General features: G+C 40.4%; 1 protein-coding gene across 3 annotated transcripts in view; it reads right to left on the minus strand.

Annotated features, from left to right (window-relative positions):
- Nucleotides 1-27,732, minus strand: part of LOC100651687 (protein phosphatase Slingshot) — a 75,431-nt gene that overhangs the window by 33,502 nt on the left and 14,197 nt on the right. The window contains exons 1-2 of one of the 3 annotated variants that reach the window (XM_012312336.3): nt 25,996-26,482; nt 16,243-16,402 (exon numbers count right to left, since the gene is read on the minus strand). In XM_012312336.3, the coding sequence (XP_012167726.1) occupies nt 16,243-16,402; nt 25,996-26,141 (306 nt within the window). In that variant the 5' untranslated portion in view covers nt 26,142-26,482. Of the gene's footprint in view, nt 1-16,242; nt 16,403-18,023; nt 18,420-25,995; nt 26,483-27,732 lie in introns of those variants that run through there. The other 2 variants (XM_048408845.1, XM_003397945.4) reach the window with 2 other exon arrangements.

Raw genomic sequence — 27,732 nt, forward strand, 5'->3', positions numbered from 1 at the left:
CAAACTAGATAAAATAAATAGAAACAAAGTAAGTAAGGATTTACGATTCGGCGCAATTTACCCGTGTAAATTTGAGAAATGCCTTTTTTCACGAAATTGAGCTTAAAGTGCCGAGAACGTAGGTATACTCATATTCCTAGTGAAACTACAACAATTAACTGCTTGAAATCTCTAATATCTAATTATGCAGATATCCCGGTATATGTACTTTGTTGCATCGTTATATCGTTATATTGCACGAAACGCTATTCTACAAGCAACAGAAAATAATTAAAGTAAAACAACCCGACCGATGTTGCTTCTTTATAACAATGTCCAGCAAACTGTATCCGATAAGCATCTAACCAGATGATTTTGCACGAGAAAGCGAGTAAAGCATAAAAATAAACAAATTGCTCGTTATCGGTAAAATTTTCAAGGAAATATAACTCGCGATGCGAAGCTGACTTGACTGTACATTTCGTGTGGTGGCGCGTTCAATTGCTGGGACATTGCACTTCCGGGCCCAGTAATTATCCACACTTAACCTTGTTAAACGGTTAATTAGGCAGGCCGCGTCTCCTTATGGGACAACACCAGCAACCATGCCTATTTCCTTCCGCCATGCGTTTAGCTGCCAAAGTTTTGTAACGCTTGTTTAGCGAATAAAATCGCTCGATAAAGGTCTTTCGTTCCAGCCGCTACATCACGGCATCCGAAAATTAACATCGAACGACGATCATACGAGAGTTCGAGTCTAGAAACGTTATCTAGAATTAGATACTCCCGATTTCATCTGCTATATTTTTATCCAGTCGAACGAATTAATCCGTGTGGAAGTTTGTTTCCTTTTCTTCGAATCATGTATAGAAAAATATAAAAAAACGATAGAGACAAATCAGCTGTACAATTTTGTCAAGTTACAGATCCGAAACTATAAGTACACAGTTTTCCGTTATACAATTTCTCCGCCATGTATTCGACGGAGATCGTGTGGCAACAAGGTGGCATCCAAATCCAGGTAACGCATTCTCGGTGGAAAATATTTTACGGAAGGCGATGGAACGGTCCGTTGGCGCCGGAAGAGGTAATGGCCGAGTGTTTCGCAAACACGCGCGAGCCCTTTTGTCGCGCGTACCTGAGAGCAAGATATGGAAAAAGGCCAGAACGCGTTCGAGTGGCTGGTAAACGCGACCTTGGATAACTCGTCCCGCGTTCATCTCGACTCGCCCTCTTCAAGGACGTACGCGTGACGAAGAACCGAAGATATTCAGTAGGCAGGAGACGCGAGCAGTGGCCGGCACGCAGCGTGCTTTCGAGTGTCGTCTGAGAGCTCGGTAGAAACGTCTGGAGATGTTATCGTTCTCGTATAACTGCAACTCGTGCTCTGCCCGTATCAAACTCTCCCTCTCGATGTACGACTGCGCGTCTCTCGCTTTCGACGCTGACCAAGCTTTAACGCAACCATCGTCTCTTCCTACTCGCTGCTATACCTTTTCCTTCTTTACCTGTTCGGGGTCTCGCCAGTTATTACAATTAAATGACTGCAACTTGCTATGGTTCGGGTTTCTACTCGAATATTTTCCTCATTTTCTTACCGAAAGTGTGCTCAAGTTCGAAATTGACCGAAATTTATGCTTCCTTTAAATCTGCTATACTATACGTTACAGCCAGACGCGTTCTTAATAAAAATCAGCGAGATATCATCGTTGCAGCGTTTAAACTAAACAAAACGTCTAATTGTTGGGCAGCTTCGATCGTTTTATCGGCACATTGTTGGCCGATGAACCGTGACAGTCCGTACGAGCGGGTCTCTCGCAATCTCACATCTAGTATCGCAACGTAGACACGCGTCGTATCCGCTCGGTCTGAGAATTTGCGTTTCAGCTCGCACAGGATAGCAAACTGGCTCGTTCGTTGTACCTATGTCATACGATTATGCGCGTGACGAGAAGAAACGCAATCGCGTAGCTAGTTCGAGATATCGGTCGCGAAAAGAAACACGAGCCAATGCCCAAAGAGCACGCAAATCGCCATCGAAGCTGATTTCTGCAAAATCGATTCCGAGAATACATCGATCTTCGTTTGGCTAGATAACGGTAGTCGATAAATTACCGAATATACCGATTGATACCATTGGTTCGCAAATTTCCGTTGCGCTATATTTTCGTTACATACTTCGTTGTACGTACACACGTGTACGCTTGATCGTTTGAAATTTCTTCGCGCAATTTTATTTTTTAATTTAAACAAAGAATAATTGGTAAATATTATCCTAGATCGCAAAAATGCTGCGCTAAATACATAGTAGGAACAATTGTAGGAACACCCTGTATAAAAGAAACAGCGTCGTCTAGGATCTGTAATCGAAATATCGTACGCCTTGCTACTAAACACAATTTCACTTTCAATTTCAAGCGCGTCAAGGATTTTGTGCGTCAACTTGAGCAATCCCACCACGCCGTACCTGCCGCTATCTGTGTCTCGCGATCGAAAGAAGGATCTGTTCGAGCTCGACATGATTCGATTCGACGAAGCCACGAGGATCCCACGAGAAGGAATCGCGAAAGGCCACCGTGAAAGTGTTTCGCGATCGACGATGCCTGTGCTTCGTGAGCGTGCCGCGCCGCCGCGGCGCAGCTGCAGCGTCGTGAAACGAAAGCGAATCGTTGAGAGACATCGCGCGTCGTTTCGGATCATCGAACGGGACCCCGCAGCCACAAGTCAGGACTAAAAGGTTCCCGATCCACTGCTTCCCCTCACCGCAGTCGCTCCTTTTTCCCTTTCTATTCGCGATCCATGATAAATTCACACGGTCGCTTCGTTCCAATCTGCGAACGAGTCTTACCATCACCGAACGCTATACACAACCAACTCTCTTTCTCTTTCTCTCGTTGTGTGAGCGAAATAATACATCGAGAAATAGCCGTACGAGCGAACGAGCTGATACAGTACCGGCCAAAAGCTTGAAAACGATCCATGACTCCGATCTCGTTCGTACGATGATGAGCAATCTCGTACATATCCGGTATCTATTATTCTATTATTTTCATCTTCATCGTATAATAAATCATGGTCAATACCTTCGATGCTAGACACTCGCATATTCCTCTTTGAGAAATGTATACGCTATAGCGTCGATATCGTATCGCAAACAGCATTATTGGTTGATACGGTACAGGTGGACGTGGCTCGGTTCGGTAAACAGCTCGTGTTGTTAAGCGGCCGGTAGAAATAATTGGTCGAAAAAGCCACGATCGCGTTTCGATGTCGACGTCTTTGGTTAGCGACGTGGTTCTCGCGAAAGCTACCACCAGTTTCTGGGAAACGAAGATCGCGGTTGGACGGTGGGTGGCAACATGAGAAATCAGTTTTGTCATAAGTCACCATCGACCCCGATGATGCTCGTCCGTTGATCGTTTCGAGACTTGGCTCGCAGGTGTGCTAACGCCGTTGTATGTACCGAGAGCGATTCTTGTTGTAACATCGTCGCGGTGAAAGGGTTAGACGTGCCAAAAGCAGTGCGTTGTGCTAAAACGTACGACAAAATGCATATATTCTTCTATAGAAACGCAGTAATTTAGTTAGCGATACTAGCGATGCTACAAGCATAACGACGAATACATCGAGTAATATGGAGAATAATGTAACCACTAAAAATGGACGTATCGAATTAATACGTCGCTATAACGGGTAATGCACGTTAGATGGCTCGTCTACGATGACGCATACTTTACACATGACCTTAAGATAGTGCTACTTTTAATCATCATCCTACGGTTTGTTTTATCGAGAAACAAAATAAGCTGAAGCATATTCTATCCGTAAATCTCGCGCAGGCGGGATGAACACACGCCAAGAAATATCAAGAGTTTAAACTCATTCACGCGAAATAACTCAAGCCAAAATGCGTATCTACGTTCGATACGAGCAACGAAACGATTTCTTACCCTCTTAGTGGGTAGGAAAAGTATGCTGACTGGGTCAAAAGGCGGCTCCATTTGGTCGAAGCGAGAAACTGTGACCGATTCGAACACGAGCTCCGAAAGTCAGTGAACTTTCTCAGGACGATCCAATTACTTGCGACACGAGAACGAGGCATTCGCGAGTATTGGCTCACCGCAGACATCCGTCGGTTTTCGATCGGAGAACAAGAGTAATCGACGCACGCTTCGATCACAAATTTATGCATTCATAATATAGCGACGTTGACTTTATTTCGTTGGATCGTATCGTATTATTCAACGCGTCTATTACCTGTAACTAAATGTTAGTCACGTTACCGTTCGTAACAAGTGTCTGACAATTGTCAGATCAAGTTTAAATTACTTGCTAACAAATGTAGTAATAATATATTTAATTATCTACCATATATACTTGTAATTCTGTAATTGAAGTACAGCATTTTAAAAACCTTTGAAAATCCCTAGTCGTCAATAGAAAGAAGAAAAATGAGAACGGCCAAGAGCGATACATTCGAGATCTATTGTTATTCTTTTGTGTGTGTGTGTGTGCGCGCGCGTGTGTGCGTGCGTGCGTGCGCGTGCGTGTGCGTGCGTGCGTGTGTGTGTGTGTGTGTGTGTGTGTGTGTGTGTGTGTGTGTGTGTGTGTGTGTGTGTGTGTGTGTGTGTGTGTGTGTGTGTGTGTGTGAGCGAGCGCCCGCGCATAATAAAAGGTGTAGCGAGTTAACTCGTGCCGAACCAGTTTCACGGGTGCAAAACGTCGTGTCGGCCCTTTCGAAAGTGGAGCAAGTTTATCGGATGTCGTGATGGCAGGTTAACCGTAGTTGTTCTGCGTCACGTTGTCTTTTAACCCAATGTCGCCGTGCTTAATTACGGTTAATTCGTTTTCCACTGGACGACAGGAGGTCTATCCTAACGATGTCTTAATGTTCATTACTGTGGTTATTTTCTAAAAAGAAAACAAAAAAAAACACTCTCTCTAGCGATGAAAGTGACTTACTTTTTATTATTTGGCACACGCTTTCTACGACATAACCTTTGAAAACAAGTTAAATTATAATTTCAATTCCAGGTTCGATTGTACTTGAAACTATCGATATATATAACTATCGATATATTATCTTTTGAAATATTCACACTGATAAGACATTTACGAAGAGTTCGAACAAAACGTATCGATCTTCTTTCCAAAGTGCTCGTGAAGTATTCAAAGTTTTCTAGCCAGATCCGAAGCTACTTAAAATATACTTGGTCCAATGGGTAATTTCTTGGTCAGAAGAGGGCCGTGACAGACGAGGTGATTTCTTGCACACCACAACTTTGTCCACATCTTGTACGACCAAGAGACATCGAGGTCAACGGATCGGATGCGTCTTTCTCGTCCATAACGTCGCGTCGACTCGGTTACGACAATATCTCTGTACTGTCTGTTAACCTCGATAGAAAGTCGTCGGCCAGAAAATCGTACGTAAAAAGGACAAACTTTCTGGAAAAATCACTCCATTTACTCAATTACATGTTTTCTGGTATTATTTACGAGCTTGTCCCACTTTTCCACCGTATTTGCTAACACCGTTCTTCGTCAAGCTATTTACGTTCAACTCATGGCTATTAAACGTTTCTCATTTCTTTCTCCCCCATCCTTTTTCATTTAATTGCGTGCTTCAAATCAATAATAATATTTGGCGAAGGTATAGAGATAATAAGCATTTAACCAGAATATTTAGATTTCTTTCGTCCGTTTCTTTCATCGATTAATCTTAATTTTCTAGTATAAAATGAATTGTTTCAATGGTCTGATTGCCAATAGTATCCTATCTTTGAATCACTTTGTTTTTCCTAGCCTATTACGGATTTTTTCATTACGATATTCTCGAGAGGTACGATATTTGTTACTGTCAGAGATTTCACTTCTACGAGATCAATACCTTTTTCACGCTTTGTGTTGTGCAATAGGTATTTCATGTCGATGCTCGTCACGTAACGAAAATAGCGAATACATTACGTGAAAATGATGAAAAATGGTTCTGTCGTCAACCAAATTTCTTTCATTTAGCTTGCGGCATTTGTGAATGCTCCGTTTTAAAATTATATATTTTATATTTTAAAACTAAATTTGTAATGATACTAAGTTTAATTCTCCTCAAAATCCATTATAGATTTAATCATTTTATTGCAAATCACGGATGATTCTACTTGAACATTTATCGCAAAACTGCAATTCCTAATACATAACAATCGTAATAAATATTCGTACTACATATATAATATCTAAAACGTGTTAAGCTAAATTGCATGGTATTTGAAAACTCGGAGTAATATATTATCGCTCATAAAGTTCAAAGTAACGTAACTAATAAAATGCTAAACTTTCTTCTCCTATTGTATATAATGTGATGATTGCCATTCTTTTATATATCGATATTCATTGAAAATAATTCCTCGCTGAACTTAAAAAAAGAAAAAAAAAAAGAAAAAAACTAGGTTCCATTTTAACTGATATACGATGTTTCGTACATGACTCACAATTTTTTGCTCTGCTCTCTCATTGCGGAAGAAAAAGTTGTTTCGTTACTTACGTAATTACGATGCATTTTACTCGTGTCAGTGATATCGTTTCCTACTCTCTTCCTTGTTTGATTTTATAATGTCTGGTCGTATAACGCGAGTATAACAATTCGTTAAACATTAAATTTAATTTATTTATTTCTTTATAAGCGATATCCTGAAATCGAAGCATTTAACGATAGATAAAACTTTCTGCGTGTATAGGAAGATAACCTTGTCTGTAAATATACGTAACATATATTCATGAGCGTAGTGATCTGATATTCATAGTCAGTAAGTATGCGTGAAAATTAAGACTTGTCTGATGCTGGCTGATCGCAGTTTATTTCACAAACGCCTCGTGTCTACATCTTGCAAGCGAAGATGATTTAAACTATCACTTTTTCTGTTCGTTAGAGATTTTGTTATTAGGCTAGTGACACGATTAGCGCTAAATCCGTCAAAAATTAGGCGGTTTATCGCGAAGAAGTTTGTCGGAAATGTCCTGCAGAGAATTTGTCGAATCTAGCATCCATTAGAGATACGACTATGGGCATATAGATAAAAGCATTTTAGAAAAAGACAGAAGAATGCTCTTGTTATCATTATTATTACTGACCGTTATGTTATACTTTAGTGTACAATTTGGTTACAAGTCGATCGTTGCTGACAATGTTCTTTAATATCTGTAATATCTGAAGGAGGATCGTGAAGAGAAAAAGTCTATACATAAAAGAGTGGAGCACGGTGGCGATCTGGTGCATCAGGAAGTTACAGTGAAGCGAACCATTTTCTTGAAGCTATATAAGCAAAGCTGTTGCCGTGTTTCATTGACCTCCGATTACGCGTATGATTTTCTTGATTATGAGAAAAATCGGGTTCATTGTATCGTAGCTATGAAAGCGTATTTGACGATAAATAGCGTTTCCCAGGCTGCTCGTCAAACAAGTAACGGTATTGTGTAACGACTTGCACGTGAGTCGACTGGCAAACGCAAATCATGGTCCGACATGACGGATTAGTTATTCTAAAATTCGTGCACAGTCCGAAAAATACCAAACCATTAGCGTAACAAAAAGCGACAACGAGAATCGGAAGATACACTTAATAGCTGGAACTATTGAAATTGAATAATCGAAAGAGAATGTTCGGAATTTCGATAGAACCTATCGTTCGAGTTAAGATTTGCGATTAAGCTTCATCCAAGAATTGACCAGATTTCCAACAGCAGATTAATTTTGAAAATCATCGTTACCTTCGGTATATTTAATTTTCATCCTAACAAAATGTTACGAAAAACCATCGCAAATATTACCACGCTGAAACAATATTACAAATTTTATCGTGCTAGTATATATTATTTTAAAGAAAATAAAACAACGACCGAACCAAACGCGATACATATCCGGTGAAAAGGAAACAAACAGACACGGATAAGTGTTATTTCACCGCTAACTGAACGCGCAACCCGTTCTAAAGTAGACTTCTATCCCGAGCTTTACGTACACACGCGTAAACTCGACGGGCTACGACTCGACTAACGAGTTTTTATCAAGCTAATAAGCAGATCGGTGAAACGAACGCCAGTTCTGTGAGATGCGGTCCAGACTGTCCGAGAATGTACGTTCCAGTTGCACAGGTGTCCTCCGAGATTCTGCGCTGCGTAAAAACCCGAGTAATTATAAGTCGACGAGATACGAGCAGTGTCGCTCGACGACAACGAATGCTTCTACTGGTGGTACGTGGCTTCCATCGGTCAGAGTTTTAACATTTCATCTTAGTTGCGTCGCAACTTTTCGATCCAACTCGTTCTTTCAATTTTTGACTTTGCGCCGTTGAACGCTTCCTGGATGCCTAGAGGAAAGTGAATCGTTGAAACTGAATCACGATTGAAAGAACGAGAGTAGATAGAGAATTTTAGCGAAATTTTAAAAGAGACGTTCCACCCATTAGTCAGATACGGTGGAATATTATTTACAACTTTGAATAAATTATTTAACCTCCTGTATTATCTTCGTTCAATCAGAAATACGATAAAATAATATATAAATAATAGAATTAATCAACGATAAGGTTTTCATTTGAAATTAATTTTCAATTAGCTATACGTTAACAGATACGTTGATACTTTATAAATCAACATATTTATCATCGACACCTTATCTCGCATCTGCTCATCAATTATTTTCTACGATTTACCAATTTATCTCTATAGCCATAAAACCGTTATCAACCCCGAAAGCTCTGTACTCTCTCTTTCACGATTACCGAAGAAACATAAGGCTTTCGTCGAAATTGCTGCGTGGATCACCGATTACGCAACGAGACCGTATTTTTTCTCACGTTAGGCAAGCGCGATTATATCAAGAGCACCGCGTGCACATTTTGACACGGCTCTGTTGCAAAACCGTGGCTTTTGTCAGCGAATGGAATCGCTCAAGTCCGCGGACCAGTTGCTTCGTCGCGAACCGTGACGAACGGGTATCTGCGATACCATCGTTTATTTATGTAATCTCGCCGTTTGCGAATTTTCTTCCCTGCTTCGAACCTTTGTCATCGTCGCTAACCAACGACATTCCGCTTTCGTGCAACAATTTCGTGTCGCAGAAATCCTTCTAAATCGGTATCCATACGGTGAAATATATCGAATGTGTTGTTCAACGCATTTAGAGATTTTAAATGACATTCGCCAATCGCTCCACGTTTCATCTTTGTTCTGCCTTTGAATGTTTCTCAAGAAAGTGTACAAATCTCGTTAACGATACCTAAGCTCGTATCTGCCAAAGTACCATAATTTAAAACCTAGCATAGAATCGATTTCACGCGTTTCGCGCTCGTATACATTCTTCTCTGGAAACTTATCTTCTCTGGAAACAATGCGAAAACGAGAAACCACCACCAAAGAGTACCGTAAATCTTGGAAGTGGTCGGAAACATGGGTCTTATCATCGCGTCCAAGTGGGTACTCGCAGGATCGCCCCGACAGGCCAATTACACCTGCGTTTTCAAATTCACGGCATCCTGTTGGAGCGAAGGTAAACAGGTACCAAAGACACTGAGACCAACAGCTTGTGTGTATATCGTGGCCCGAATGCGTGCGTTCACTTCACGGGACATACCCGGACGTAAAGATCAGAAAAACTACTTAAAAGTTACGGTATCGCGTAATAGGCGGACTGGGCTTAATGGCCATTGGCTGGTGTCCAGGCGAAAAGATTCGAAGAAATTCGTTTCGCGGGATTTATGTCGGAATAAAACGGCCAACGGTATTGAGACAGGCTGCCGTATTTTACCGACATTTTACGTCACTGATTTCCTGGGCAAGCTATTCATTCGGTAGCTACTTTTCGTAGGAACGCGAAAAGAAAAATCGCGTATAAATCTAGAAAATAAAAAAGATTTAAGCTTTTCATCGGACTGATCAAAGGCGCTCTCCAAACGTTATCCTATCGTCGATGATCAATCGCATTAAAGAAGAAAGAAATTAAAGAAGAGATTTGCTACGAGTCAGGTATATTCTATATTAAGAAACTGTATAATAAGTATATCGCGAATCGTCAGAATATTCGTACGACAATCTTACGTAAATTTAAATTTGCCAAAAGTGACAGGGAAGTAGATCCTTTTTTTTTTTTAACGATCCTTTATCCCATCTATGAGATATTTTTGATGCGTGCGATTGAGCGGACTGCGTTATGCGTTAGGCAATCTCGACGCATCTGACGGTGAAAGAAGGGCGAGAAAAGAGAATTTTCACGAGGCCAGTGCCTTGAAATTGAACAGGGCGCGGCAAGAAGAATCGAACGAGAAGCAAAAAGAAGCAAGAAAGGTGGTGGCCAGAAGCCGGTCGTAAAACCCGTTTTAGCAGAGCTCGAGTGGCGAGATAGCCCAGTTTTGTTCAGAGAGTGTTCGAACATTGAAATTAGACTTGTTGACTTCCGACGAGATGCTTCATCGTGAATAGAAATCCTGTTTGACGAACGAATATAAAATCCGTTTAAAAGAAATACGTTTCCAATCGGTCAAATAAATAAAAGTATCGTGAATCACGTTTTTATAGCTGATTAGCTATATGGTGATTTTCATCGTAACGTAAATATAAATTATACGATTTGTTCTGATTCTCCGATAACGTTCGATAGGTGTTCCTTTATGGTTCGAAGTAGAATTTTATCGATATTTACTCGTGTCGTTTAATTTTATTTTGTACATTTTATGCCACGTCTACCATTCAAGAGAATTCCATCTATAGCTCTCCTATGAAAGACTGTCGTAATTTCGAATTAAATATTACATTTTCAAAAACATAGATGATTACGGATACAAAATTTTCCACTGATGAACAAAAATCCGGAAAATTGGCTTCCTTTCTAACTGCCGCATTATATTATAATCTTCCTCGGTTCCTATCAACTCCTATGGTAACTTGGCGTTTGAGACACGATTCGCGAAACGTGAAACGACGCGATACGACGCGGCGTCCAATTTCGTTCAACTCTGTCGCGGTACATGGCTGATACAGTAGCAAAGAACAAGTTCAGCCGGATCTAAAACACGCTTCTGCGGCTATAAATCGCTCTCCCGTTCGGTGGACGGAACTATCGCGATAAATTATCGTCGCCCACGCGACACTGTGCTTTTCCGCGGTTTCGTAAGGTCAGCGTTACCGATAAAACCACGTTGACGTCGATATTCCGGACGATCATCTCAGCTCCAGACGAACGCTCCAACGTTGCGTAGGTTCGATCAATTTATCCTGCCACTACGTCCACTAATGTTACGCGATAAGTATTACGCGAGTACTGTTTGGTCCGTGACTGCCACGTGGTTTATCACCGCAACTATCAAACTCGACGAAACGACTCGTTTCAGTCTATTTTTCCTACCCCCCTCTCCTCCTTTTTTTAAATTACCATCGACAGTTACAAAATTTTGGTAAAATTAACGTTAACTTTCGATCGATGTTGGCTTATCAAGATTGAAATATGATTACACGTATATACCTGTATCGTTCTTATCGTACAACTTTAACGTCTGTCTATTGTTACGTCCGGTGACTCACTAGCTAGCTGTGCAAATATAATTAATCGGACCGCAATAATCCTAAGGAACTGTCGTAAAACTAAGCACATATATTCTATCGTTAGGGTCCTTAATTGTCATAAAATACATTCAAGTCGAGACATTCTTTATGGTTATTGTTCAATCAGATAAGAAATGGAAAGCTTTTCCCATGCTCAACGGTCATTTCCACCCGCAAGCGACCGGTGGTGGGGCGACCAACCCCCTGCAACAGTTTTCCTCTGCGACAGCATCGTCACCGAACTTGACTGGTTTGTCGGCCTTAGAGTCAACATCTCTCGACTGGTTTCTCATCCGTTGACCAGTCAATGTCTTGACTGGTTTTTCGTTCATTGATCAGTCATCGGTATTAACTTACTATTTATACGTCTCTGAGAATAGGTCTGTACGCAAGTCGTCTAACTATTTATACCTACAAAGCTGTTGGAATAAAGTATATATTATAACCCGTTACTTCAGTGTTATAATCGGTCAACCACCTCTATTATCCTAAACGAAATAGAGGATCGACCAATTCGTGGCGTGGATTGTCGAATCGTAACGAAAATTTACGACTCTCGTTGACGCGATCTACCGCGAACGCGTCTCTCCGCAAACGGTCCAACATCTACCTGTATCCCGTATGAATGCATAATTTATAATTCTCTCTTTATGTCATTACCTTGCAAAAACAAGTATACTATAAATGATATCAAATCGATCGATCACGACATAGGGAACATTATCGCCTTATCGGGAAGAAATTCGTTGTCAAAAGTCAAACGCAACATTCATGAAACGAGCATTGTTTATCGCGAATCCCTGTGACACGTTGAAATCATTGCTGACGATATTCACCATTAACTAGACAACCTAAAGCAATCTCATCGCCATTCATCCGCGTTTAATTAATTATAGGCAACTCATTCTGCTCGATCTACGTACTACATAATTACGTTACTGCGCGGCTAACGTATATCGATCGAATATGGATAGTTTACATCATCGTGTATATTCACCTGATGTAACCGCGTTGTATTACCATTCAATTACACTAATATAGACCAATAAAAGCATTTCATTTCTCGAAATATACAAGAGAAAATTTATATATATACAGCATATATGTATGTATGTACCGTTTTCCTCAGATATCGATACCTATCTTAGTTAGTTGATCCAATGTCACTCAACTAGTACGCTATTTCCCCTGTAAAAGCGGAGAACTACCTCCGATATTTAGAAGTTTCCTTCGCTAACAAAACGAAACACGATCGATCGAAGCGCGCGTCACGGAGAAAAATCCCGATTCCAGCGAATAAACGAAAACCAAAAGCGTAGCACAATGCACCGGAAGTGGACAAGCGAATAGGTTAATGGTCGGCCAGGTCACTGACACTTTCCGCATAAAAGGTTCGACTCGAGGGCAAGTTGCATGCGTGCGTTTAACCGCGAGCGTAAAAAGTAACGGGCCCTGCTGAAAAGCAGTGGACGAAACGACCTGTGGCGAATCATACGTTCCCCTTACCTCGTTGTCCTTGTAGGGACCAGTTTCTCGTCCCGCAACCGCTCACAGAGGAATCCCGACAGCTTTAACAAGCGTGAATGCGTGTTCTGTCCAGAATTCTAATACCATATTTCGCTCGTACCCAACGCGTACATTCTGTTCCTATTGCTTGTTTCGTGGCTCGTACGTCGATAACTTGGCCAGCTATAGAGAATATCAAGATCAAATGGTCCTGAATTCTATGCAGTTGAATGGCTACGACCGATCAGCTGATTGTCACGTGGATGTGCTTCTCCGATAGCGGTCGATCTTTTCTTCGATTAGTACTTAGCCAGATAAATAACAACTCGAAATAACGTATTATTTCAACTAATTTGTCACATTTTCGTTTCTTATTTTTCTTTCTTTCTTTTTTTTTCTAATAACATGGAACACAACCTATACAAGAGAAATTCAAAATCCTAGTTGAAACTCTGATCTATTTAGGTTAGAACTTCGTTGATCATTACACTAGTCGTACGAGTAAATAATCTAATTTGCGATTGAGTACGACGATGTAAGACGATAGTATACTTCTTTAAATGTTTGTAAATCAAAAATTTGAAGCAAACAGCGAAGAGACGTTTACTGACTTTCTTGAAAAAGTAGCCGAATATATTATATTCCAATTCGTTGGATCAAAAGGTTAAGCTTGAACGTAAATTACTCAATTTGTATAATTCCAAAAAGTGAAGAATTGTGCATACCTATGGAGCGCATCGATATTCGATATTTCAGATTTCGTAAAATATTTGAATTTCAACATCATCTAGCGGCTAACACCATCTAGTCAGTAACGACCGAACCGTTTCTTATTTCAATTTCATTCCGTAGAAGCATCGTGGACCATCGTTATGCAGATCGGAGGTTATTATCGAAACACAACAGACGATCCGCAGAAGTCGCTATTCCGCTCCTCGTCGGCGATGTAACAAGTTTGAACTGGGTCGAGGTTCGTCGAAGCTTATTTTTCTAGAGGCCAGTTTGCATCCCTGCCGAAGTAGACCCGTGTCAAGGACGACGTGAAATTCGTGTTTCTGCATTCGATACAAGCCTTTTCGTTTCTTTTTTTTTTTTTTTTTAGTCGCATAGTGCTATTGTATTAAAAATACGTAATCTCGTCTGAACAAAGGGAACCGATGATCGCTCAATGCACCATGCTCGATCATTTCTTTTAGCTTTTATTTAGAATTCAAGACAGTTTAAACGGTGAAATCGAATTTTTCTTAAAGTGATTACAAAAATACAAAAAATAGGAGGCGGAGGGGGGAGTTAAGAGAATCGAACGAAATAGAATCTCGAATCTAATTCGACATATGATCAGACATAGGGTCAACGGCATTGAGAGTTGTCGCTCTAATTCAAAAAGTACTGTCACCGTCGCATCCAACACGCGACACACGCGTGACGACCTGGAATCTTCCACGTGGGATCGGTACGAGTCGCTGGTGTCGTTGGAACTATCGCAAAGTGGGCTAAAGGCGACCCACATGCGCGGGTCGTCGGCGAACGCGACACATTGAGGTCGCGGCCGATGAGAAACGACCGCTTCCGCTCGGCAAACGACTCGAGACGTGTTCGTCGTTTCAAAAGACTTACGCGACCAGTTTCTTATCATCGAGCCAGACTTCCTCGTGCGCGCGCTTCACGAACTGATATCGACGTTAAAGTCTGTTAAAGTTTCATCGATCTTTAGTGGCGAATGCTTATGTACGTTCAATACGAAAAATGTCACCTTTCTCGTTCTACGTTCCTTGCTTTAATTCATATAATTAAGGACGAAAGAAAAAGATATCGATACTTGGTTGCCGTAAAAGCGAAAATTTGCACATTCGTGGTTTTCGCGTAAAAGGCGCGAAATGGTTACTTATATCGTTTACATCGCTTCCAATTCCGATGAACGTACGTTTATTCGTATTCCAAAACTAACATAAACCGAAATCGTGTAACGGTCGACATCGGTCGGTCTTTAACTTTCCAATCGCACCGAGGCAGCTACGTTTTTCCGAAACAACAGTGACCACTTTTCATTCCGAACGTAGAAAGCTACGCGTTGGTCAGAGATTTCGCAATCACCGATCGTTGGTTTGCTCTCGTTAGGATTGGCTGACGTCACGGTGCTATTACCTGTCGGTTGTTCACATAGGTTCTGGACTTTCTGCAGTGGCAACGTAAACGACATAGTGAAACATGATAATTTTAGACGAGACTCAACTATTAGCTCATCTTTGACGAGAAAAACGCTTTTCGTATATTATAAGCAAAAATAGATAAATAATTCGAAAGAAAGCAAGGTGAAGAGAAATTTCGGAAAAATAATATCGAAATTACCGCAAGATGACGTTAACGTGTATGCACGCGGTTCGTAATAGACGGTGGAATTTTATGCATTTTTTGCTACATCTAATGAAAAGAAAATTTTGCAAATATGCCTATATAAAATACTCAAAATAGAGTGTATTCGTTACAATAATATTTGGTAGATGAAACAAATTTCTATGTAAATTCCCTTTCTTCAGCTATATCCATAAAGATGTAGGAATGCGTACAAATGCGCAGTCTAGTCATTAAATTGGAGATAAATGTCAATCGTGAAAATATCTTGCGTCTGTTGACAAGAAACATGGTTGAAACCGCGCGCCAGAACATCTAAACAAACCTCTGCCGTTAATTTCAAGATCCCGGAATTGGCAGACAATTCGCGGTCTCGAGATATCGATTGCAACGCACGTTTCAAATAAAATAGATTCTATCCTTGAGCTTTTGTCCGCGGGAAATGTCATGGCCGGTGCTCGATCGATCGTATGCACATAATCGATGCACGCAAGCCCGTTTTTATCTTTGTTTTTACGTTGTAGCGATTTTTTCATCGTACCGTTGCAAGGAGAACGCCAAAGAATTTCCAATAACGTTTCGAGCAAAAGATACGCGAAACAACTTTCAACGTTACATAAACCGCTGCAGACAAACTATATACATACGTATACGTTTATTCGCGTAATCTACAATCTACATTACGAATCGTAAGTGTTCGAACGAACGTTACAACCAGATATATATGCTTTGTTCTTAGTAAATTAAAAAACCATCTCTCGCTGTAAAGAAAACTTTCTTCGCAACTAAACACGATTGTATCTCGTAACTCACCATTTTGAGGGTTTCCTCCGGTCTGAGCAGATAAAACATAGATTGCAGGTGTTGTTGAATGTCGCATCCTGCTGCGGAAACCTTTCTCGAGGGTCTGGCCCTTTCGTTCGGAGGTAAAACCAAGGCCGCGCCCTTGCCAGCGAAGTAACATTCGCTCAGGCTGCAACAGAAACAAGAAAAAGTCTATTAACATAGAGTGGAAAGTTATGGGCGATGCCTGTGCCACGTAAATGTTTAAGATTTAAAGGACAACTCACGTATTTTAACGTGTTTCGATGCCAATTATTCAAGATATACCGCTTCAATTTGTCTTGGCACTGCAGTTAATTAAAAAGAATTACGCTAAGAATTTACGCTCTTTTTACGCCTAAAAGCTTTCACCTTTCTTCTTTTACTTCTTTCTATAATCACAATATCGTTTAAAAGGAACAGAATCCCAATGTTTACTTTTTACGATACATACATATATATATATGTATTAGCTACGTATAAAATGATAAATAGAAAAATCAATTTTAATAGTAAAATGCGAGATTTGCCGAATTATTTGCCGAAATAATGCTTGATAACGGAACTAGGTTGAAAAATATTTCTGGTAAAAAAAGATAGTATCACCGTTAGTCGTAAGCAGTACGAAATTTCTATAGCAGGGAAAGCGTTAAAGTTAGCTGGTGCTCGAACATCTGCCAAATCTGTCGCGGGGAACTACACTCTCGTTGTAAGGAGCATCGTGCGCTCGTCGGACGCACATGGTGTTTCACGCATCGAACTATAATACGTAGTAGATAGTAGGTAGTAAGTAGTAAGTAGTAAGTAGTAAGTAGTAAGTAGTAAGTAGTAAGTAGGAAGTAGTAAGTACACGCGTAAGCTTCCGGTAGCGCACGCGCGTTTACGCTCGTGCCATACAATGGGAAGAGTTTCTCTTTCACGAGGGGTAGCGATTACACGCGTGTAAGTAACCGTAGAAAAGAGAAACCTGAGAATCTATCTTCGGCAATGCGCTCTTCCACGATCTTCGTTATCGAGAGCTGTGACGATTACTTTCACACGATAAGGGACCAGCTGCCGTGACGGAAAGCAATTAGCGACGGCGGCCTTATTAGCAAAACTGGAGCGACTTGATTTCTCTGTAGTGATTTTCGCGCCCCTGATCCTCCCACTCCTGCTGCCACCGCACCGCGCCGCGAATTCCCACTTTTCCCCACTTTTCCCCACTCTACACCACTTCTCGATTATTAACCCTCCGCGAGATTTTCACGGAACTGAGATTTATCTCGGTGTGAACGCCGAGATCGTGCACCACGCTGGATTTCTAGGTGGAACGTGATAGATGAGAATTTCATGGAAACGACACAGAACGAAACGGACGACGAGAAACCATAATTTACTTCGCGAACGTTAGATTTTTTGAACAGTCATTAACGAACATGGTCTTTTTGGTTCAAGTGTGAGCAACGTTGGCAACCAGCCTGTCAGGGGAAGATTTATCGCGCGGAATGCGCAACTAATTTTGAAATCAATTATTTTTATGAATCGTCCAACCTCGTCTCTCGAACGGACTGATCGATGCCCCAGGAGGAAAAAGTTACAAGTCGCTTTAACGTTTTAGACTTTCACGGTCATCGCTTTTCTTATACTTTACATTTTCAGAAACGAGAGAAGAAAATACCCACAAGTCGTAGTCGATCGTGAAAAGCAATAGCAGTGTTTACTTGATAATCCGATATTATAGTCGATACAGATCAGCTACAAAGCGAACGCAAAGAAATGCATTTTCGTACCCGTTTACGTAAATGCTCGTTGGTAGCCCTGCCTTTTCTTTCGCAGGGGTGTCCTTTCCCGACTTCTCCGTATTGGTGCGCTCTCGAGCAACTTTCACGAACGATAGTCAATAGCACAATAACCGCCTCGACAAACTATAGAAACATCACCATCGATCGAAATTCACCAGTTCCAAGGGGAACGAATATACCTCAACTTTTCGCAAACGACGAACTGTACATTGAAAAAATCTATTAAAAATGTTAATATCATCGAACGATTTCTATTCATAAATATAACAATAATTCCTTTTTAACAAATCGAAAAATAAGAAAGATAGATGATCAATTTGATCGTCGACCACGCCAACTGCGAAACGCTTTTCCAGTGTGAAAACGCGAACGGAATGGAACTCGGACGCGCGATTAGGGCGAAGAACGATGAGATACTAAAATCATCTCGAGATTCGAACTAGAAACTGCGACGCGTGGGCGCGTCTTCGCCAAGCAGACTTTTGCAGCTCGTATTATTAGCCTCCGAGGAGATTGCACGCTGCCTGTCGCGCGTTTTCGCGCTCGCAAAACCAAAGAATTCATGGAAAAGAGCTTGTACAAGCAGAATCTTTTCTCGTTGTCCCTCGACCAATCTCATCTTCTATATAGGTTCTTTATAAAACGCTATCAAATCGAACGCATCTTATCCCTCTCGTATGATCGATAACACGTTCCTTGGTAACGTTACATTACCTTTGAAAGCTTGTAAGAAGCATGTAGCCGGGAGGCAACCGAATTGAAATTGGCTAAACAGAGTGTTCGACTTGTAACAGACATCGCCTATTATCGAATCGAATTATTCGAAGCTCGTTAAAACAAGCATTCCAACAAAATTTACGCGTGAATTACGTGTATAACGTGTTCCTACGTTAGAAAAATCTACAAGTTCGTAGCACGCGTACAGTTTATTTCCGTTGCATAGTACGATATTTTTGCACCTTTGCTGACGCTCAAAATAACAAGTGAAACGGTACGTACACACACACACACACACACACACACACACACACACACACACACACACACACACACACACACACACACACACACACACACACACACACACACACACACACACACACACACACACACACACAAAACTACCACCGTGACTGGATATCGCTGAAGCTCGATAACTTTGCGTGAACTCGCGACACCCTGTTGAAGTCTAATTATTAGTGCGAATTGAAAGCTCTCTACTTTTGCACAGAACTTGAGGAATATCGAGAAATATCGCAAAACATAGCATAACGATTATGTATCAAGCATTTCATGTTCGAAATTTACCGACATGGAAAAAATGATATCAAGCTCCGTTGAAGCATTGGTACGATATCTGCGTTAAAACTTTCTCTCCATTTGTCTGGCCTTTGTTTCATTTGCATGCAACATTGTTGGCAGAAATAAATGTTCCAGAGAAAGTACCACTTCGTGTATATATCAACGATATGTATTGATCCGTGAGACGTTGAATTAGAAGTTTCAACAAGATTTCAAAACGGACAAATAAAAAACAGATGCATGCGGAATACTTATTAATTAATACTTTTAACCGTTAAACGCGTTACAATGGCATTCGACGATATAACACGAGTATAACGACGATTTTCATGACAAATAATACATTCTTCGACTTTATCCAGTCTATCCTACGCCTTAACAGATATGTAGATACAAATGGAGGCAACAGCGATGATGTCATTTGACACGAGTAGCACGACTTTAGGTCGAGCGAAACGTCTCGACAACGCGCCGGTGAATGTGCATCAGAGATCGCATCTGCAATTGTCATCGGTGTGCGACGGGGACCTTTCGAGCAAAATGCAATTCGCATAACCCCGTTAAAGTGTGTCACGTACCGGTACACGTCGCTCAAACATCGGCAAGCCTGATTTTACGCTTGGTTACCGCCACATATGAGAACCTTCCGATGACTCTCCGTTCTCAAAGATTCGTCCAATTGATCTTTTCCCGCGTGTTACATCGATTAAACGAATTACAATTTCCAGACCCTGATCTAGCTTCTTTTCCATTGGATCGAACGACAAGTTCAACAGCCGATATTTCTACATCGTTTCGTTGTTTTATTCTTATTCTTACCGATTGTTAATCAAATATCGTTCACCACGATATACGAGCGTCGGCTCGTTAACCTGACAAGCTATATATCGTTTCTCACCTGTTAAAGCGCAAACAACACTTTAATCGCAAAAGAATTTCAAACGCAAGCACGACACTTTTCCTTTGATCGTTATAGGTATTATTATTTTCTTGTTTTCCTTTCTATGCGAGAGTAACTCGTTCTAAACGAGTAAAATCATGTGTAAGAAAAGAATCGACCACGGAAACAGTTCTGTTTTCTTATCAATATACCACAGCTTTTGACGAGCCACATCCACCGTGATGCGTGTGTAATCGACGCCAACTTCCGGTAAATCGGTTAACGTGCAGGCCGGAAACGACGGGCCGCACCGTCGCGTCGCGTCGCTATTAGAACAAGGTCATTAATGACGTTCGTCACACGTTTTTAAAACATTTGCTAACAAAGAATAGAATTTCCAGGATGAAATATCTTAATGTAAAATTTGTACAGCTCGATAGGTATACCCAAGTAGAATCTATTTCTGACAGAAATACGTACATAGATGCTACCGCGTTACAAAATGGCAAATCCATAAATAAAGAAATTGCACCATCCAAGAAATAGGAAATCTGAACCAAGACTCGTTCGTCCCGATTAACTGGTTAAATCGCTTATTTCTTCCTATCCTTTTACTTAGTCCACTTTGAACATCAAAAGAGACTAAAGAAATCTTTTCAAAACCGGTCTTGCAACAAAGTTCAATGGTTCGAGCACCTTGGATTCGCTGCATTCAACGACGCAATTATAACGAGAAAGATACAAATCGGCAACGTAATTCCGTTGGATTGCACGCGGTTTCCCGATGAACCTGACCATACTTTCCGGCCATTGAAGCAATCAGTTCCAGTGACTCGATACGCATGCAGATGCAATTGCGTCCACGCGTCTTGCTTCCCGGTAGAGATTAGAAAAATTGCCGCGGAAACACCATGTATGCTGGCACAGATTACAGAATATGGAAAGTTGCTTTGATAGTTCCGACGAAAATTAGTTATCTATCCCTATCTTCGACGATTCCTTATTAAATAAAGAAAATTCCTTCTTCCTTACGCGGCTCCGAACCAACAATTTCCTATTAAATATATCGTTGCGATCGTTGTATTTCTGCGAGTCAAGGCAAACCGAGTCACTTATTTATGGATACTTATATGCATTAAAGAAATTAAGAAACAAATTTTAACAAAAAGTAGAGTCGATCAATTTGTCTTCAGAGAGATTCACGGTTTAAAATTATGAACTCTGGTCGAGATCGAACAACGATCTCTGCTGGAAGTTCGAATCGGTCCGCGCGAGCATCGGTGCACTTCCACGCGCATCAAGAGTCAATCGAACGATCGCTTTCACCGCGGCCGTGATCCCCGGTGACGCAACTCGGCGAGCGATGAACGGAAAAAGCGACGTTTAACATGGAGAAAATTGCGTCCCGCGTCGAGAAGAAAGAATACGTCCAACGAACCACTGGAACTCGGCCAACTAGAGCGGAAACGATGAACACGACGACCACCGGCGAACGGACGATCGCGGCAACCTTTCAAAGCCTTTCGATTCTCCGCATCGAAATGGAGAAAAGCGCGCAGCTACCGGGAGGCTGGGGGGGGGGCGATGCGCCAGATAATAAGGGATAATACAAACATTGGCCTGGCTGGCGATCCTGGGCCAGTTTATTCTTGAGAACACGTGTTCGATCCAACTTTAATCTCGCGCGAAACGACTGAACAACGAAACGATTCCTTCTTTCAATCGTATAGTTGCTGCGAGAGATACAGCGGAATTGTTAAAAATCGATCGTCATCGATGAACTGAAATTTATAAGTTCCGAGAATTGAAACAAATAATTTGACATACGTACGAGTAATTGTTTCTTTCTTCGTAGAATATTTTCAGAAAATGTGTATATTATACATTCTAGAGATGCGCAATTTGCTGTCGTTTACGTAATGCACAAACGTCATAAAGAAATCTGACATAATTATTAAATAATAAAAAATAACAATTCACGATAAATTCCATATAGTTCTAAACACGGTTACATTCATCAGTGTGATTGAGATTAAATCAGATTAAATTAATGTTTGCTATACTCGTTACTATACGATCTCGCTCTATGTCTGTTTCATCGACTATATACGCCTATACGTATATATACTATACGTACGTATATATACTATATACGTTTCTTCTCTTCGCGCACCAATCAAAAACAGTACGACAGATGTCTCAGCATATCTCTACCTGTGATCCCTTACCGATGATCCCAAGTTTAACCGAAAGAAGAAGACTTTGAAAAAGGTAAAAGAGCCGAGTCGGCAGGATCTGAACAAAAGGCTAAAGTGGCGTTGAATAAGCTTTCGTTTGGAAACCTTGGAAAATTGTTACTGGATTATTCATGTTTGTTATTGCATGTATCATTAGTGCACATAATGGATATAATAATGGACAATAATGCGTAGAGAAGTTAGGAAATGAGAAAATAACGAACTACGCTATTATTGTTTCCTTATAGAAAACGATAATTATGTTAATATTGCTTATTTGCATCCTTCGAAACAAATTATGTTTCCAAACAAAAAAATGTTTCCAAACAGATAATTATGAAATATATTTTCGATTAATAATCTTGACTTGCGATATCGATGAATATGACACAACTAATATCGATAGACACTGTAAATGTTAATGAAAATATTTTTTCTCGATTATCATAGGTAACGCGAGTTTGCTTGCATATTTAAACCGTTTCACAAAGGGAGGTATATTAATGGCATTCAAAATAAGTTCCAGTCCGATGACATATCGACCCAGTCTGGCGCCAGCTTGTCTAACGCGAAACCAGGAAGCAATGCCATCGATGTTACAACACGTCTTACATGATATTATCCACTTTCTTTCCTTAATTACCCTCCATTTATAAACGTTATACCGTCTGTCTGTCATAATATATACCCTCTGCCGGCTAACTAAAAAAATGGTTATCGAAATTTGAATAACGATTATTATCACATCGACTGCGAAGCTTCGTGTTGTGTTCCCCGTCTCTAAGCAACACCGCATTGCTGTACGATTCGCCAGAAACGATGATCGACTGAGCGTCGAGACGATGTCGAAATTAGTGAAACTTACAAATGAATACACCTAGGATTAACTTTCGAACGCAACAAATAAACACCAGTAAGTATGACAACATTATTGCGCAAGTATCGTATTTCGACCGATGAACCAACTCTCCGCTCTCATTTGCGAATTTCAAATATATAATTGCTGCGAATATATAACTGCTTGCGCAATTTTTACGATCCATAGCATTTTCATTTTCAAGATCCAATTTATATATCTACAATTCTAAGCTCGATACGACATGTTTGTAGTTTTTTTTAACTTGTCAACTTTGATAATTGGAATTTAATCTCATTCCATTAACATTTATCATAGATGAATAATTTGCGTATTTTAATATTTATAAATATACAAACCTACCTATACACGATGTGAAATTTCAACAAATTATTATTGCCAAAAAGATCAATTGTATGGCCTTGAAAGCAAAACGCGTCGGCGACGAATCGATCAAAGATTTAAACCAACCACCGTGAGAAATTCAAAAGTTGTACAAAAGCTAGGCAGCTTCCCGACAACTCTCCTCTGAAAAATAATTGCTTTCGAGGGTCCCCTTTCATCCGCGATGGTACAAAGCGTGCAGCTGTTGCTCCGAGTCAGCTGACACGAAATGTAACCACCTTACTGGTAAACAGGGATATTGGTATTATCAAATACCATCTACGCATCAAGTAATTTTTACATTTACCTTCGCACGATATAAGAAAATTAGTTACGGAAGATTGACAGACAGACAGACAGACAGAGATTATTATCGTAAATATATTTTTGCGCATTATATACATTCTCTAATATACAAATACTCATAATATATAAATACTAAACTTATTTAAATTAAGAAAATCTGCAACGGAAGATATGTAAAAGCACTGAAGAGTAATATTTCAACGAAGAATTACCTTTTGCTCTAAAATCGACTAAATGCTAATTCTGTATTAAGGTGATTTTGGGAAATAAAATTACTATATACGCGGCGTATATTCCTAACATATTTCACTGGAACACAACACAAAAATAGAATTTATGCGCACGTGAGTCAAATTGAGGATCGTGGCGGAATGAGACTCACAGAATTACTCGAGCCAGCCTCTCCGATTTGCATGCTATTTCCGAAAATAAGATGTCCAATAAGAGGAAAATGAACGACATGTGGATTTCGACCCCTGAGCACCTCGCCTTTGCGAACACAGTACGATCATTTCTGCTAACGCTAGAATCCCGGATGCGCTCGTTTTCATTTCGATAAACACTATTTCTAACCATTTAAAACTACTAGCTTTTTGTAGCTTAATATTAGTTCGCTATATGTTGAATTTTAAATAAAATATGTTAATTTTATAATCTTCGACAATCATGTATAGAATTATTGGTTAATCTTTATATTTAGCAAATAGAATAGAAAGATGATTAAATACGATTCGACGAAACAGTAACGCGTAACAAGTGAAAATAAAACTTAAAAGTAAGAACATATAGGCACTTTTTTTACATGAATTAGATAGTAATAAACATGTACACATATATGCACGAAATGGCTAAACGGTAAATACACTAGTAGAGTGAAATTTTTGGGATTCCAGTGTTAAATTGTTTCGATCGTTCCTAGCTTCGAAAACCAACTTTACGTAATATCCGCAAGGTCTTTGCGCAATTTCAAATATTAGCGATCCTTTGCACAGAAATTCACAGAAATCCACAGAACGTAAAACAGATAGAATTTACTGAATTTATAACGAATTCTATTAAAAGAGAGAGAGAGAGAGAGGGGGGGGGAGGGAGAGAGACAGACAGACAGACAGAGAAAGGAAGAGTCGAGTCTCTACGTACGTACATTACACATACAAAGTCCTAGGCAATATTTTGATTTGAGAAACAAACAAAACGAAATTTGTTGAATTTCAGTTATCTCACTGTTCACGTCGACTATCCTAGCACAAAGTTCATTCACGGTAAAAATTCACTATCAAAGTGCATTTATAAGAAAAGACTGAAACGCACAAATGCCGTGAATCGATCATATATGGAAGAAAATGTTTATTCAAAAGCTATTGATCGACATTTACTTCCTAGTAAAGCGTACATTTCTTTTATCGTGGATTGTAAGTAAACTGATTGTGAGATCTACTCTGTATACCTGAAAGCTCGAATACATTATCTCCATATTCTCGTTTTCTGTAATTGAGTATTAGCATCAAGGTCAAACGAGAGAATAAGACCGAAATATTTTAAACACGTAAATACAAATTAATAATAATTTGTTTATTATAACCCTTTTAGGATAATTTCAAACGCCTATTTCGTATTTTTTCCCATCCAAAAATCCGAGCAAATTTTTCTTGTCAAATAAATAATCCCGAAACATTCGGAGGTTAGTGTGAGTTTCGATAAACCGATAACTAAATCGAAGACCGCGGCGTTCGGAAACAGCGAACTGGCTCAGACGTGATCGATACTCGCTGAAATATCGATCTTTCCTCGAACAGTCATCTCTACCACGAACAATACACAGTCAATGTCTGGTTTATGGACACATTATTCTATTCACATCGCTGCAGGACGCATAACGCATTGTGAGAATGCACGCGTTTACAAAGAAACCACTTTTCCTTTCCCATGATTCCCAGTGGACGAAGAAAGACGAGAAAAAGAAATAAAAATAGAGAAGCATCGCAAGAACTGTACCTGATATACTGGATATATCCATGTCTGGCGTCTTCGAGGAGGAACCCCGGGTTCCGCATCTCGACGCTCTCGAAGACCATCGAATCAACACATGCCACGAGCCAGCGAGCATAAACCTCTTTCCACGAGTCACGAGATTCGATCATTCGACGAATCTAGACACTGCACACCGATTCACTTCATGGCTCACGGATCCGTTCACAAACGATGCTTCGAGGAGAAGCATCTTACACTATTATCGGAAATCTCGACCATCGCGTGCGAGAAAACTGATCACCAAAAATCCTTCGTTCCGAGTCCATCGGTCGGTAAAGAAGGGACTTGAACGGAGACACTTGGAAATTCGGTGGCGCGAACTACGCGTTAGTCAGAATCCGATAAGGGCACGCGATAAAATGAGATACAACAACGTGTTCAAACAACTGAGAAAGAACAAAACGGAATAGATGTTCACGATTCAACGTACGCGAGGCAACTGAAGTACGGAGCGAATCGTGGAACAGTGGGAGTCCGGTTATACCTCTCGTTCCCTCGCCCCTCCATCTCGCCACTATTCGCACCGCAACCGACCCTAACCTAACCTATCGGACCGAAATGCGAGTCGGTCGATCGAGGAAAGCGTGCAAGTGTGGAAGCATGGAAAACGGAGGGAAGGACGTGTTCCATGGCACCATAACACATTTCCGCCCTCTGTTTACGATTCTCTGTGTATCTATATACAATTTCTTTGCGCATGCGTTCCGCTTCTACCTTTGTCCCTTGTCCGTTGGTCTCTTATCGTAGTTTAGAACGAATCGAGATGTTGCTTGGAAAATAGGGGATACGCTTGCAAAATGTAGATAAAAGGAAATGACACTCGAAGGCAAACAGGAAGGAATTACAGCGTCGATCTGTTACAGAATATAAAAATACATATATTTATTCCCCTATTTCAGGACCCGCCTCGTTCTCCTCGGGATGTCAAAGAACGGCAGATATAGTGAAAATTAGGGAGAATCTAATATGAAATATGTTCCAATCTCAAAGAGGTATCGATCTGTAGAGAGCTGACAAAACGAAGAACAATTTTCCAAGTATCGTTACAAATTATAAATTACAGTTTCAATAAAAATATACTTTCGACCCTTTTCGGCCCTTTATTATTTTTATATGTTGTTACTTTTATGTTATACGACGGTATTCAATTAAATATTACACAATACGTAATAGACAGCAAAATGTATGTATATCACGAATCCACAGTATTTTCATCTTGGGTAGATACAAAGGAAGACCTTGAGAATTTTCTGTCATGCGTTTCACCCTCGACGGAGCACCGAGATTTCAGATATACGCAACCATAGTTCTTTTTTTCTCTCTGCTTGTACGTGTGCATATCCATTCACAATCACAAAAGCTCGTATCTACGAAGGCGTAAACCATCAGCTATATTTTTCTTTTCTCTCGTTTTAAATCTGATCGCCAGACGGTGAGCCGCCAAAAATTTTTACCATCCGATGAACGTAGACAAAGGAGAACTCGTCTGATCGTTAACTCGATCGCTAATCCACTCACCCGCACGGCGTCGTCTGCTGCGTTTCCCTCTTTTCTCTCCCCTTGCGCAACCCTTTGCTCTTTCCACGCACAAACCCATGTAATCGATGACTGCTTATTTTTTCACAGTTTGGTGGTTGATCATGGACTTTAATCGCCTTGAAAGAGTAGCGAGCCGACGCCAATAGAAAAACGAATAGAAAC

The sequence above is a fragment of the Bombus terrestris genome, chromosome 9 (assembly GCF_910591885.1).
Source record: "Bombus terrestris chromosome 9, iyBomTerr1.2, whole genome shotgun sequence".
Taxonomy (NCBI): domain Eukaryota; kingdom Metazoa; phylum Arthropoda; class Insecta; order Hymenoptera; family Apidae; genus Bombus; species Bombus terrestris.